Source organism: Syngnathus leptorhynchus, chromosome 11 (genome assembly GCF_054491065.1).
Source record: "Syngnathus leptorhynchus isolate UIUO chromosome 11, UIUO_Slep, whole genome shotgun sequence".
Taxonomy (NCBI): Eukaryota; Metazoa; Chordata; class Actinopteri; order Syngnathiformes; family Syngnathidae; genus Syngnathus; species Syngnathus leptorhynchus.
This window is the reverse complement of record NC_141205.1, coordinates 8,137,796-8,153,237: the sequence shown is the minus strand read 5'-3', so window position 1 is coordinate 8,153,237 and position 15,442 is coordinate 8,137,796. Positions and strand designations below refer to the sequence as shown.

Sequence of the window (15,442 nt, the reverse complement as noted above, 5' to 3'; positions counted from 1 at the left end):
TCATGGCTTTGACTTGTATTTCTATAAGGTTTGATCTGTCCAGTACTGCTCTCCACAATCAAAAATATTTCCTTGTTTTAAAAAATGTATATATACTTACATTTCATGGAAAGAAACAACTACTCATACAACAAATGTTTTTGTTGTATTATTTTAAGTAATTTTTATTTTGTCTCAAAAGAAAAAAACAATAACCCAAAATAAAGATTAGAACTTAATATTCTCACATTTCTGTTGATTTTTTTTATTATTTGAGTTACAAAATACGAAGTGCCATCAGCAGACTCCACAGAGGAGTTTGCTAAACTTCTTGTGTTACAAGTATTTACACTCAAGAGGGGGGAAAAAAAATGAACTCAAGAATACCCATCTATTTCCATTCTGTGTTCTGGTACAATCCCAGAGTTCAAGTCTCTGCCAGGTTTACCAAGTTCCATTGTCCAAGTTTAAATATTTAAAATATTTACAATGTCCCATATTCCAAATTGTTCAAAGAAAATTGTTGTTTGAGCAATGCAAATGTAGATGCCAGAGGTGTAAACCGTTTCAGTAGTGGAGAAGAAAAAAAAAAAAATTGCACCAAGATGGTGGAATTAAAATCGGTGGTCCTCTTGCAGGGTCTCTGTTTATTTAGTCCCCCCCCCCCCCTTAAACAAGCACAGTAGAGGAGAGGCAGTCTGTACATATTTAAAATAACACAATGATATGTCTCTTTTGAATATCCACAATCCTCTTGTGTGTGGGGGGGACAAAAAAAAAAAAACACCATCTTGTGAGTCAATCATTGTTGTTCCTCAATCGTTCTGATTTGTGTGTTTTTTTTTCACAGAAAAATCAAACTCCAATAAATAGAAATACAGCAGAAATGGTCGAAAAGAAGAAGAGACGTGATTCTGGTTTGGTCCATCCCTGAGTTCTTTTGAGAAGGACAAAAAGACCAGAGACGGGATGACAACATGGTTGGAGGATCAAAGACTGACAAGAAAATGAAAAAAAAAAAAGTCTGGTATTCCTCTGGTTTCCTGAGGCGCATCTGTGGTTCATCCATCCATCCATCCATGAGACAGAGTCTCTCGTATTGAAGGTCACACAGAGGTGATGACAATCATGAGGTGAGGAGAGATACTGGAGATTCTGTTGAGAAGGTCGGGGGCCAACTGAGATAAGTGGCTCTCTGAAAATTCACATGGTGGGAAAATCTGCAACACGTAGGCCGGCTGGGGGAAGTAAGCAAAATTTTTCCAATGAGAGCATGACATATTAGATCTTGAACACAATCTTGAATACAGTAAAAAAACAACAACTAGGCTTTACCTGATTGGAACCTGGATTTGGGATATTAATAATGCCAGCCGCCAACTTTGTCTGCAAGTAGTTTATAAAGGCGGACTTGAGAGCTTGCGTCTGGTTAACGACGTCATCTTGATCTCGTCCACAAGGCAAAGCAAGCAGAAGACAGAAGTCGCACTCGCCCTGTCGCAGCACAAGCGCAAGCATGGATCAATGATGGAAGGAAACAACAGAATTAACAACCCGAGCAAGGAGACTGCAAGGACATACTGTCATTCTTCTGGCGACGCTCTCCAGCTGAGATGCCTCGAGTCTCATCCTTTGGACAATTCGGAGGAAGGCGCCACCTTCCTGCAGGGGCAGTGATCGATGAGCCAAAGCTTTGTTTCCACACACAAAATGCAACTGGACTGCCGCTGTGTCGTTTTTTAGCGCGAGGAGCCCTTGCCAAATGATTGGATGTTTCTGCAAAAAAAGACGAGAACGTATTAAACAAGAACTCTGTGGATTAAATTTTTTTTTATAATAATGAGTTTTCTCTTACTATGAGCAACTGCACCATATTAGGCTGTGCAATCTTTCCATCGGGAACAACATGCGTTGAGTCGGGCATCGGGGAATGGACGCCTCTTGGGTTGGAGTACATCTGAGAATACTCCGGGAAGGTGCCACTTAGTCCTGGTGGCATGAGTGGCGCTCTCTGGGGAGACGATATTGTCGGTCCTGGCTGCCGGATTGTCATTAATCCGTCTTTAGAAAGAGGGGAATGGGGCCTCTTAGCCTCTAATGGCTTTGCTATGTCCTTCTCGGAAACACCTTTAGGAAGGATATGCGCCCTCGGAGACAATGACATGGGTAAACTGGAAGGTGCCGAGGTTGGGGGATGAGTTTCTTGAAGGTGGCCCGAATGAGGGTCAGCGGATGAACGCTCTCCTTGTTGTTGTAGGAGCGCACGCATCTCTCTTTGTGCCATCAGCGCTTCAATTGGCACACCGCTTCGGAAACTCCCCCGAGGATCAGACTGCATGGTCTCTGGTTTTAACTGTGCGGCAGGTTGTCGTCCTTGCTGGTGGAAGCGTCTGGAGTCTTCTTGGTCTATGTCGTGACTCCTCAAAGCACTCGGGTTTACCTTGAGGACCTTGTCTCTCCCGACGGTTTGGGGTGAAGTTGGACGTTGCTGCATGGAACCGGACCAGGGTGATCCGAGAGACTCGCTATGCATCCCGTAGCTCATCACAGAGAGCGGGGGAGTATTGACCCGAACATCTCCCTGGACTAGATGTCCCACCGGAATGGACTGGGTAGCAGGGTGAGGTGACATTCGGCCCAAGCCTCCAGGCACACTATGAGGCGGCATGATAACGGACTGCTCTGGATGATGCACACCAGAAATAAACTGTTGCATGGCGGGAAGCATCACCGGGATGCCTTTAGGTGACGAAGAATGTGGATGACTTGACTTGCGTGGGGATCGCGGTTCCTGTTTGTTGCCACTGAGATGCGAGGGAGTTCTGTCCCCAGCGGCAGTGACAAAGTGATTTCCGGGAGGAGAGGGCAGATGTGGACTTATTGCAGGACTTATGGCAGAGGCCCATTGTGCCTTGGAACCGTCGGTGCTATGCGAATCTCCGGTATCAATTTTCTTTTGATGTTTTGTCGGCAGGTACTCCTGGTGGTACATGGAGCTCATACTTTGATTGCCTTGTGCAAGACGCTTGACTACTCCTTGGGGACCAGAGTGATAGGTAGGCTCCATTTTCTCCAAACCTGTGCCTTCTTGTTTATTAGAAGAAAAGGTTGACTGTGTCTTAGCAGAATGACCGTGATCTGTCTGGAAAGAGCCTTTCTGGAGGCCTGTCTGTGGATGACTGTACATGTCTTGTTTAATTTGGGGCATGGAAACCAGTTGCTGAGATTCCATGTCACCCGCTGTTGCTTGTGGAATTTGACTGATTTTTGCACTTATCCGTTGGGGTCCCTCCGGTTTTTGTCCCGAGTGGCTGAGTACGACTACGCCTTCAGATGTATTTACCCGGAGACCCGGGCAGGCGCTTGTACCAAGAGTGGAACTTTCCACAATGAAGCGTGTAGCACTTCCCCCTTCATCACCGATAGTTGGTCCATGGTAGGGTAGCGTATCGTCTTTGCTAGGCCTGTAGTTGTGTTTAGGTAAAGTCATGTCTGAACCTTGATTACCAATATTTAGTTTCACGTCTTCGTGCTCTGGAGGGATGCACACGCGACTAATAACAGAGGAGTGCAAGGCAGTGGATGCAATGACGGAGATCACAGACTTGGTCTCAGGGGACGGTTGTGTCGCTGGTGTTCGAACAGACTGAGACGGCATTCTGCAATCGGGTAGGGGCGATTTATTTGGCACAACTGTTAAAGTGGTATTACGCTCAGCAAGGAGCTGATCTTGGACTGCCGGTTGCACGTTAGTCGGGACGTAACTGCTCCCCGGCAGAGACATGGTTTTGTGTTTCAAAAGAATCTGCCTCAGATCGCTTGAGCCACGATCAATATCTATATTTTCAGAGTCTGGTATCGGTTGGTTATCCTTGGGTGCCACTGGCAAGGTTGGTGAAGAAGGAACCCCTGAATCGGCAGAGTGGCGGAGCCAGTCAGGTGGCGAGACAGGCGCTCGACTGTTTTGAATGGACTTAATATTTGGTCTGCATGCTAATGGTGACATGGAGGGTGATTGTGGCTTCGGGCACACGGGACTTTTGGACTGGGGGTAAACCGCTTTGATATGTTGACTCTGCTCTTCAGTAGGTGATTCAGACTCTTTCACATCAGGCGCCTTGATGGTCGAAGGCTCTTGTTCAGGCTTCCATGTAGTGGGGGTGATAACCGCAGCCGTCGCTGCTGCTGACGGAACAATTTCTGGGACAACCTTTACACTGGACGCTAAAAGAGTTGGCGTGGCTTTCTCTTCACTTGGTGGAGGTTCTTTTGAATCTTTCCGTACTTGCTTTTGGCCTTTATGTTTGGGAGTTTTAGGTCTTCCCTTGGTGCCCTTTTCAGGTGTGGCTGTTTGGAGAGGCTCCTCTTGGATATTAACAGTACTCATTTCAGGTTTGTCTTCCTTGGGAGGCTGAATTGAGTCTTGCATCTCTGCTTCTGAACTTATATCGCCGATAGGTGGTGCTTGGGGTAAAGGGACGCTGGCTATATCCTCAGCAGTGATGGAGTCGATAGCAGCAATGAGTTCCGTTTCACTAGCTGGATTAGGTTTTTCATCATCTGAGAAACTTTTCAAGTCCGTGATTGGGCCAGTTGGTGTTTGAGGTTCTCTTGGAAAAGACGGATCTGTGAGTTTGGCAATGTTCTCCACGGCCTGTTCCAATTCCATCTCGTGTGAACTTAAACTTTTTGATGTTTCCAAATGTTCCTTCTTTTCCAAAGAAGAAATGTCACCATCTTCATTGTTGGCTCCTCTGCCGGTACACTTCGAAACATGATCTTTCACCTCTTTGACATTCAACCTGATCTTTAGGTTCTTCAGAACAGGAGACTTTGGGGTCCTTGGTGTCTTGCTTTTTCCTTTGATAGGCTTCTCCTTTTCTGTGGTCATTTTGTCTTCCAACACAAGTGGATATTCCTCTTTGCCGTTTGATTTACCATCAAAATTCAAAGTATCGCTGTCTTTGACATCTCTTTTGTATTTGTCCTCTTTTTTTTGTTCAACTTGAGGTGATTGGCCTTCTTTAGATGAATCTACCAAAGCCAAGGTACTCTGATCAGCGCAATCCATTTGCTGATCATTGTCCTCAGTCAACTCCAATTTTTCTCCTCTCTTTGTTGATCCGCAGAGTTCAGCTGTGGACAACTGACTTGTTGAACCTTTTGTGGCAGTAGGGGAGGCTTTTCCCTTTGAATTTTTCTGGATTTTGTCACAACTCTCAGATTCATTTGGATCTATGTCTTTGTTATCCATTTTTATTTTATCCATTTTAACTGCCGAGACTTCTTCACTCTGCCTACGATTCTTGGGAGGCCGGCCACGTTTGACTGGAGGAGCCGGTGTAGGTACATCTTGCTCATTGTTCTGCTGCTGAGTGGGATCCTTTTCTGTGCCCCGTTTTCTCGCATAAACAGATTTGACATTTGTACGTCTCGCTCTGCCTGACGATATGCTCTGCTCCGAGACGTCAGCGTCTGAGCCATGAAGAGGAGACTTGCCTGTGGACTTCAATTCGGCCCTTGGGGAAGAGCCGCGTTTCAATTTCTCTTTGTCAATGCGTTCACTCTTGCGCGTGGCTTGCTTTTCAGGAGCCGATGCAGGCACGACGACACTTGAAGCAACGTCAGCTGGGGTTGGCTTGGTCTTTTTAGTTTTAATTTCTTTTGTTTTATACTCCTTAGGGGCAGAGTTTCCCTCAGTGTTAGTGTCATCGCTGAACTCTTTACTAACTTTAAGAATCGTTTCTTCCTCAGGCTCGGAAATCGTGGCATATGGCTCTTTCTTCACTAGACAGTCTTCACGAGTATGAGGTGAAGAGCTTTGGGCTTGGGTGACTTCAGTGTTCACTGGCACAGAAGCAACCTCTGCTTCTGAACTACTGACAAACTCCTGCAAATTGCAGCTACTTGGCTCTTCTATGCTAGGTTTGACATCTATAACCTCGTCCACTTTGATTTCAGAAGGCGAAAGATTAAAATGAGCTTCTAAATAATTGACCTCTTGTTTGATGGGCGGAGCTTCTGAATCAGTGTTTGTTTCAGTTGGTGGGGATTGCTCAGGCAGATGTTCAGTTTCTTTTTCCTGTTTTATGAAAACCACAGTAGGAGATGGCTCAGTGGGTAATTGAGGTGGCTGTTCTATTGGAGGAAGGTCTTTTGGCACTGTTTGGGAGACCGGGGGTATTACCGTGGGTTCAGATACCAACTCTTCAGCTGGACTGATGGGCTTTATTTCTGGATCAGGGAGAGATTCTTTTGTTTCAGGTGATTGCAACATTTGTGGCTCTTCCATTGATGCTTTGTCATCTTTTATCTCATCTACCATTTCTTCCGGTTGGGTTTTGTTCTTTTGTTGCTGCAATCTTGTGAGTTCCAAAAACCGACTATGGAAAAGAACAACTGGACCTGAGTCAAGTTCACCATCTATAGTTCCATGCTGATTACTTTGCTGGTTTTGGGCATTCTCAGCTTCTTCATATTTCCGTTCTAGATGCTGAAGTCGTCTCGAGTCCAACTCAAAAACAGGGCTGTGAAGGAAGCGAGAAGCAAACAGCTCTCTTCGCTCGTGCTCCTCTGGTTTTGGCTCCTCTTTTCGATCATCGAGTTTATCTTCAGATCCACTTCGGATCTTTTTCTTTTTCATGTACCACGATGGTGTAGGCCGTGGTGTTGATTCTATCTTCTCTGTATCTTTGCGGCTACGGAGACTAGCAAAGTGAGAATCATAATCTAAGAAGGACCAGTTATCTTCTCTGGAAGACGAGAGGGATTTTGCACGCTCGAGTAGAGCTTTCGTATCTGGTGTGATCGTCTGGTCGAGTGCAAATGAATAGAATTTATTTCTTTCAAGATGTGCTGTTTTTGGGTCGGAAAATCTCTCAGCCCTTGGTCTGTCAGACAAAGACTTTGAAGTAGATGCCACGGGAGAACGTGGTTTGGGTTCTCGATCCTCTTCAGAGTCTGATCTTACCTCTCCTGGCTCTATATCCTGCCAAACGCCATACTCCAAACGTTTGCGGTTTTGGACATTTTTGTTGAGATTTCTAGAAAAGTTTAGGTCAGGTAGCGTGTTTTGTTTTACTCCGCTCTCCCATCGTTTTTGTTGCTCCTCTTCTGTATTGAGTGTGTTGGGTTTGTTGACATGTGCATTATGTGTCCTTTTGACCAGCAGCTCCATATCAGGGTTGGTTTTCTCATTTTTTACAAGCTCTTTCTGCGAATGATCAGAGTCCTCTGTATGGTGGGCAAACTGGTGTCCTGGAGAGGATGTGTTGTTCCATTCAGGATCTTCACTTTTTTGCCTGAAGCTCCTATAGACACGCTCTCTCTTAATTCCTTCGCTGTCAAACAGGTCAAGCTTCTTTTGTTTGTGAGAAGGGAAATTATCTGTGACATCCTCAGGTGGTTTACCAACTTCATGCACAAGGCTGCGATGTTCCAAATCTTCAGTTTCACTTTCTTGTGGACTTCCTGGTTTGGCAGATTTTCCAGGTTTGTCAGACTCTCGATGTTGCTGTTGATGCAAGCGTCTATTTTGTTCCATTTGCTTGCGGTAACTTTGAGACAGGTCAATATCAACATGCTCCTCCTTAATTTTGATACCTTTGCCAGTTTCGGACACCTGACCAGTAAATTTGAAAATCGTACTGTGTTCCTGTTGTCTTGATGAGCCTTGGTCTGGATTTTCATCCTGTGAAAATCTTCGGGATGTAGTGTGGGCCGAGAGTCGTTTTGACTCAGAAGGTTCCAACGATCCCTCAAATTTCTCTCTGGGCATTTTAATGTCCTCTTGAACATCCTTCGAAGTTCCACTTTTAAATCTTGAATCTCTACGTTGGGCATCTTTGTGCTTATCGGAGTCTATCTCTTTGCCATGTGGTGCATTCGCACTTGGGTCTTGCGATTGATTACAATCCTCTTCATCAAGCCTGCTTCGCTTTTGATGAACAGTCTTCCCACTGGAGTCAGCAAAGCGCCTTTTCCTTGCAGCAAGGCGATCTGAATCCACTGATGAATCTTTCCCATCATTTCCAATCTCAGTTTTAATATGCTTTTTGACTCGACCTTTCCCATCCATATCGGAATTATCACCTTTAGCCGTTTCAGATCTTTCGCTTTTCGCCGAGTCATGGAGCGCAGTTGAGCACTGAGTGTCATTATCTCCCTTATGTTTCTGCCTGTCTTGGGCATCTTGTTCAACTCCCTTTCCTTTTGCATGGCCTGCTTCCTGTGCCACATTAGGCTCTGTGTCTGCTAGCGTATTGGATGGAGATTGCCCTTTTACTTTCCTTGATTTGACTCTCTCGGCTTTCTCGCCTTTCTCTTTTCGTTTGGGCCGCTTGGTTTTCTCGGGGCCTACCGCTCTGTCAGCTTGACTGCTCTTTTCACTCTTGTCACTTTTTGAGGCATGTTCCAGCAAAGTCTTTTCAGATTTTTCAAAGTGTGGCGGGGAGAGTGAGCTTACACTACCACTTCTTTCAGAGGACTGGCTATAAACTCGGCGCTCCGATTCTCTCGGCGCTCGCTCGCTCGGCGATGGCGACACTGCAGGGGTAATGGGGCGCCGATGATGAGAAGGACTCCATCTGTTTCGGTCCGCTTCAAAACGTTCTCGTTCTCTTTGAATATAGGTGTATTTTCTAATGTCTTGCTCAAAAGGATCTCTGTAATCCCTGTAGTCCCGTGGATCTTCATGGTAACGTGGGTCATAATGTTCTCCTTGAAAATGTTCCAATTCAGGGAAACGGTCCCGACTGCGAGCTGCATACTCTCTCCGGGCATCCTCTGTGTAAAGGCCAGGCGTTCGTAAAGTTTCATAGTAAGCTCTCTCTGCTGTAAATTCATGGTACAGGGGCCTGCGATCCTCCCTGTTGCGTGAATAGGGAATAAAAGAAAGCCAAATTAAAAGAGTTCCCAAAACATTTCTTTGATGTGACAAGTGACGTAATTAACAATTTACCGCCGTTCAGCAGGAATTTCATAAAGGTCTCTAATGTCTTGACCAGATGTCTGCATAGATCTGAAGAATGCCAGCTGACTCTCTTGGCTTGCAAAGTCCACCTATCATAAGTAAATGTCATGTTAAACTTCTACATGTTAGTACTAAAAATACCACAGTCAACAAATGTACCTTAATTTTGCTGCCTCCAATCTTCCAGCCTTTGGTCTCTCTCACTGCATTCTGAGCAAAATCTGTGTTGTTGTAGAAAATCAGGGCCATCCCTTTCATTCTGTCAAATAAAACCTAAAAAAAATAAAGGAAACAAAAATTGATTTTTTTGACGAAAATTGGAAGAAAACCTGCGTAATATAGTAGACCTTACCTTGACAACATGTCCATAACGACAGAAATGGCGTGTGAGGTATTGCTCTGTGATATTGGTTGTTAGCCCATCAAGCCAAACACACGCCGTAGGCATACTTTTCCCAAAACCAAGCTTCAAAACAAAACAAGATAAAATAATTATGATGCAAAAAGTAAGCATTTGATTGACATAATAAAAAATGAACAAATGTGTTGTTTGCAGTTTTACCTTTAGTCTGTTACTGCCAAGATATTCGCCATCCATCTTTTTAATGGCCTTGCAAACACTGGCAATATCAGAATACTGTACAAACGCATACTGGGGTACTCCATTTATTTTCTTGATGTCGATGTCCTTGTAGAGAACAACAACAACAAAAGTTTTATAGGCCAAGAAAATACACACAGAACCAATGTTCAAAGTAAGATGGTATCTTACGACAATTTCTCCAAAGCGTTGAAAAATTTCAAAAAGTTGTTCACGGCTGGTTGTCTTCTCGAGGTTGCCAATAAATAATGTTCTGGTGGCTTTCGGGTGGAATTCATCGATTCTACCATCCAGGGGCCTGAACTCATTCTCACTCTCAGTTTCTACAAAGAAAAAAAAAATTCATTATTAATTCCTATTCTGGTAACGTCTGGTTGAGTCACATCTGTTCGTGCAGTTTCACTACTGGCTGCTATATTGGCTTGCCGCGCTGACCACAGACTGGTTGGCTGCCATATGCTTGTCTTGTAATCAAGCATCCTTTTTTTTTTCCCCCTGTGGTTACATTACACAGATAATTTGCATTGCTGCGATCGCAACAAATTCAAACACCCATGAATTACATACTAGCTTGCAATTTCATCCAATTATCATTTGACTGCACATCTAATATTCATTGCTTCACACCAAAATGCAGCACTAAGTAGTTGTTCTTCATCATCATAATCACAAGAGGTTTTTTTGTTTTGTTGGTTTTTTTAGGCATTATCGCTCACCTGGACCATTCCACGCTGTGACTTCGATCAACATGCCAAAGAACAGTTTTCCTTTTGGAACACTCAAGGCTTTCTCTTGATCCTCTTGCTGTCTAAAGAACACCAGACCATAGCGGTCTTCTGATGCTCCATGGATCTGCACGGAGGTCACTTTACCATGTTTCTTGAACTCGTGGAATAGTCCATCTTTTAAGCTTGTATCTGAAGAGAAAATGATTAAATACATTGGTAAAACCATTTCTTTTAATCTTACTGATTCCAATCTACATGGCTCCGAGCCCATTCCATTTGATCAAACATCAACACATGAGACAAAGCTCACCTGTCGATCGTGCAGGAAGGTTTTGCACTTTAATCCCAAAGCTTCTACGTGGCTCGTCCGAGTCGGGCACCATCGACGACGACGACTGAGGAGGCGCGTGTGCAGCTGATGACTGAACAGAACGCGCTCGCGATCCGTCACTTGAGCTGCTGTTGGAGTCGCTGTAGTCAAAGGGGTACTTTATCACACATTTGCTCGTCTGACTGGTAGATTATCAAGAACGTGATTTAATGTTGAAAACAGATGCGGTATCAATGGCCGCCTTCCTTTAAATTGTCCCACCTGCCACTGCCTGTACTGCTGGTGCTGCTCACAGAATCCGAGCTTGAGGATCTGCTGCAAGATTGAGATCGTGGGCCTCTTCCAGGGGACAGAGGCGCACACTTAGGGGAATGAGCACTTTTGGAGGTCTGTCCAGTTGTCCGCTGGGGGGAAGGATGGCGAGACTGGGAGGAATGGGACGATCGGCTCCGACGGTGATGGTAGGTTCTATCAACGCGGCGTCCTCTGTCATCTCTATAGAGGTCGCGACGCGTCGCCGGCGCGAGAGCGAAGGGGTCTCGTATTCTAGAGTCAAAATGAGGGTCTGATGCCTCAAAGGTTCCACTGATGGCACTGCTCCCTGGACCGGCAGCAGCAAACAAAGAGCGCTCCCTGTAATAGTCCGCATTGTAGTGCCGCTGTCGGTCAAATGTCCCGCTGCGCTCATGGTGTCCGTATGGGCTGTGGTCATATGCACGGTCGCGGGTTTCTGAACTACTGCAAAATGACAAAAGGATAGATAGAGAGGGGGGGGGTAACAGGTCAATGAGATTCTTGACATGCAGCTTTGCGTTTGATACTGCTTCTTGTCACCAGCCAATGACTTTTTGGCACTATTTAATCTGAAAACCTTAAAATGATCAGCACTATGTCTGCACGGTTAGTCCATCTGATTCACAATCTGGGATTAATGGGTTCGAATCCAAACTTTGGCTCCCATGTGAAGTATGCATGTTCTCACTATGCTTGCACTGGTTTTAGTTACATCGGCTTCCTCCCACATTCCAAAAACATGATTCGATTAATTTGAGACTCTCAACAAACAGTCCATCGGTTTAACCCTAAGCGTGAGCAGTCTCCACCATCAAGCACCTGAAGTAAGTAAGCAGGGATGGACTGCATATCACCAGTGATCTTAATGAAATGGATGAATTCCAACATTACAAAGGCCGAAAAATTCAAGTCATTCAAAAAACATGTCACACTTAATATTCTGAAGGGAGTGTAACCATTGACATATTTTTCTAGAGTTTCAAGTTGCATGCCAACACTGAGTTAAAGTCTGACTATTATTTCTCTTCATTGAGCCACATATGACATACAGCTAATGTACATATTCTGTGCAGAAACATACATGTGGTTAATTTGGGGTGGGAAAAAAAGGGGAGGAGTCAGCACTGGTCTGGTCGCCAGTCAATCGCAGGGCAGGGGTAGCCAAACAACAACTCATGTTTTTGGAATGTAGGAGGAAGTCGGAGTAGCCAGATAAAACGTATGCATGGATGGGCAGAAAATGGAAATTTCATAGAGAAAGCCAAAGCAGACTCAAACCACTTAACTCTGTGGCAGCTGTGCTACCTTTGTTCCATTGAGATGCATATATAGAATGACATAATGTACATAAGTATGTTTTAGTTGATTTGCAGAACAAGTACGCTCTTGTCGGGTGTAAAAATTTCAAAGAAACAAAGGAAAGAAGAATAAGCAAAGGACAGAGAAATACCAACCTTTTCGGAAAGAAGTTACTGTAACTAATCCAAATAAAATCTAGGTGGTCAGAATGTGACAGCCGGAATGAGAAAAAAAAAACAACTGGAAAAATCTGTTATTCTAATGTGCCAAAAACGGCTTTCTTCGATCAGACTGCGAGTAATCTTCAATTACTGTGGAGGGAGCATGAGGCCAGCAGTTAATCCACTGTTAGGCAATGGAATTTCCTTCACGGGATGAGGGGAGGAAAAAATAAAAAACAACCACAGAATTAATGGATTTCTGAACATGTAGAGGAAAAAAAAAAAAACAGAGGAACATAAAGCTAGTTTAAAAAAAAAATTGAACTTCTGGATAATTCAGACAAGTCCATGTTGCCTTAACTGAACATCCAAATGGATGATAAGCAAAAAAGTATTTCCCCAAAATTCCATTTTAAAAGGAGTCAAAAATGTATTCCTTGGTTGTTTTAACGGTATTAGATAATATGTAAAATGGGAACACACTACTCCGTAATAACCGGCTATAAAATCCCAGTCGTTGGATATGGCATAATTCCACGCTCCATGGATCATTTCCGATGTGCCTGCTGGTTGGCCTGCTTGAGGTTGCGGTATTACTTTGGAAAGGGTGTCTTGGGCTCTCTTTTCACTGCAAATCGGTCGGGAAAACCTCACACAGCTACATCCACACATAAGTAATCCAACTGAATGGCAGCTACACCAATCCATACTTGGATTGAAGCGAGTACATCCAACGCATAGGGTACGTCCAGTGGTGCAGTCTTCTGGCATCTTCGGGAATAGCTCCATCAGCCTCCCTGGATAGTCGATTGGATCTTCCGTGTTCTAATGAACTCTTCTTTGGATAGCTTCCTTATTCACAGGAAATGTAGCTACTCTTTTTCATCTTGTGCTAAAATTGGCTTTAAAAAAAAATGGCACTAAATTTATTGTACTTGGATTGTCTAATGATTAAATTCCACATTCAGAACAAGCTGTATCCGTGGATTCAAAAATGGTTGGGAAAAATAGTAATCCAGCTATCAGCTGTTGCCAAAATAGACAAAAGGATAACCAGATGTAGGTAGTCCTGAGCGAGGTTATGATCAAATACTCAATACCTGTGAATCCACCATGGGGAGTTATTTACTTCCAGTTTTCGGTCTTGAGTGAAAATAAAAACTTAGATCCACATCCTGGTGAAAAATGGGCTTCAAAACATCCAAAGGCTCCCAGGAAGGGGTAATTTCCAACAAAATAAATCCAGAACTCGCCAGGATATTCCTTTTGGGTGTAATATCCATAAACAGACCTTGTATTAACACAACCATAAGAAATCATAATGTGTGGTTAATTTACTTAATCCCATGGGCACTCCAAGTCAATTATGATGATAAGGAACGATCCCGAGATTACCATTGTGAGAGCACCATACATCCCTTCGGAATAAACCCAACTATGTGATTAGGCGTTACACCGATCTCATACCGAGATTTCCACGGATTGGTGACCATGTCCACTTACCCATCTATTCTCCGTTCATAACGTCCCTCTCTGGTGTGAAGGGACACAGGGGGGCCAAACACAGGTCCAACTGTTCCCCTAGAGAATCCTGTAACGTCTCGACTGCTCGACGGGGAGCTGTCATCAAGGCCCCGAACAGCACTCGGGACTGACCCGGGTTCATTGTAGTCAGTCCGAAGGTCCCTGTCCCCCATCTTGTTGACGGCATTGTGAGCCTTCTGAGCACTTTTAATATCCACAAAATCCACAAAGGCCGCAACGCCGCCCTCTGATCCCCGCTTCCGCAGGACCTTAACACTCTCCACACGTCCATACCTGAGAGAATCAGATGGAAGTGATTAACTCAAGACAAGAGAGTTGCGTAAACTTTATACAATCGCTGCAGGAAGCAGATATTACCGAAACTGTGTGTGTGTGTGTGTGTGTGGGGGGGGGGGGGGGGGTAGCAGTATGCAAATAGTCAAACATGCTGCATTATTAAACTGGGGAAATATTGCCTAAACTAAAGAGATAAGTGAAAATTGAGAATTAATAGAACGACTGCAATATATGACTTGCAGGTGCTGCCGTTGAAGTAGGGATGGTGTTTGTTTTCTTGGAGAAGCGTTTGCTGAGTTCCTCGAGTGGCTTCCCCCACACACACTAACAACGATGTTGCATTATCCTTTGGCGCATAAAACAGAAGAACGCCTCGTTCTCGTTTGAGCCTTGTTCATACACGATAAGCAAGAACCAGACCGAGAACGTCGATAAGGCAGCCCAACAAGTAGCTAATATTTAAAGACGGGCCCGGTCGGCTCGCTGATTTTTTCGCAAATTCGGGCTTGAGTGTTTTCTAAACTGCAACATTCTGGTGATTTATTTTGCTACTTAAAAAGACAACAACAACGATGTAAAGCAAGTTCAGATGTATGTGTCTGTGAACGTGTGCAGCTGAGTCTTTTAACGACCATTAAAACGTATTGACTTGCCACAAAATGGTTGGCTGGGTGATAGAGCTTGGTGGCTAGGGACTTGCTTCTCGGCATTAGCAAAAGTTAGCGAAATTGCCAAACACCGTTAACAACGGCGTTAGGGTGGGTCTGTTTCGTACGATGGGCTCTTATAAAACGCGACATTGTGTGCTCAAACCCGAGCAGAACTTGAAAGAGCAAAAGACTCAAAAGTTTACACAAGCTAATGTTAGCAGCGTTAGCATCGACCGTGAGCTAGCCAGCGACATATGGCGCGCTGCTCTGCCACCATACAAGCCCCTCTTGCGTAACATACCGTTTAAAATGTTCCACAATCTTCTCCTCTCGGACGTGTTCGGGCAAATTTCCCACCCAAAGGTGTCTGGTTTCCCGGACCATCATGCGCGATGCTTTCCTCCTTCACACACATATGATCGGGCGCATTTGAAATGCCAGCCGGCCGGAGGGTCGGTCTGTCGGAACAAAATGAACGACGACGTATTTATGCAGAGCAGACGAGGGCCTACTCGCCCGCTGCTCTTGTAGCTTTAGCCGATGCGTCCTCGAGTCAGACACGAGAGCGCGCTTTCGGTGTGCGAGCTGCGCGTGCACAGGCTGCGCG

The 15,442-nt window shown here is 44.7% G+C and overlaps 1 protein-coding gene across 1 annotated transcript; it reads right to left on the bottom strand.

Annotated features, from left to right (window-relative positions):
* Positions 1-117: 117 nt before the first annotated feature.
* On the bottom strand, positions 118-15,408 carry LOC147049297 (msx2-interacting protein). The gene is made up of 14 exons (XM_085923579.1): positions 15,137-15,408; positions 13,868-14,182; positions 10,872-11,348; positions 10,590-10,750; positions 10,268-10,468; positions 9,723-9,874; positions 9,513-9,638; positions 9,303-9,416; positions 9,110-9,223; positions 8,939-9,039; positions 1,835-8,846; positions 1,561-1,755; positions 1,315-1,473; positions 118-1,217 (listed from the first exon to the last, which is right to left on the bottom strand). The coding sequence occupies exons 1-14, from the start codon at positions 15,220-15,222 to the stop codon at positions 1,086-1,088; spliced, it is 9,345 nt and encodes a 3,114-aa protein (XP_085779705.1). The 5' UTR covers positions 15,223-15,408; the 3' UTR covers positions 118-1,085.
* Positions 15,409-15,442: the final 34 nt, after the last annotated feature.

Coding starts and splice junctions, on each gene's coding strand:
- LOC147049297 (XM_085923579.1), bottom strand. CDS start 15,222: ATGATGGTCCGGGAAACCAGACACCTTTGGGTGGGAAATTTGCCCGAA. Junction 9,875..10,267: donor CACAGCGTGGAATGGTCCAG/GTGAGCGATAAT, acceptor TTTTCTTTGTAG/AAACTGAGAGTGAGAATGAG. Junction 1,756..1,834: donor ATATGGTGCAGTTGCTCATA/GTAAGAGAAAAC, acceptor CTTTTTTTGCAG/AAACATCCAATCATTTGGCA.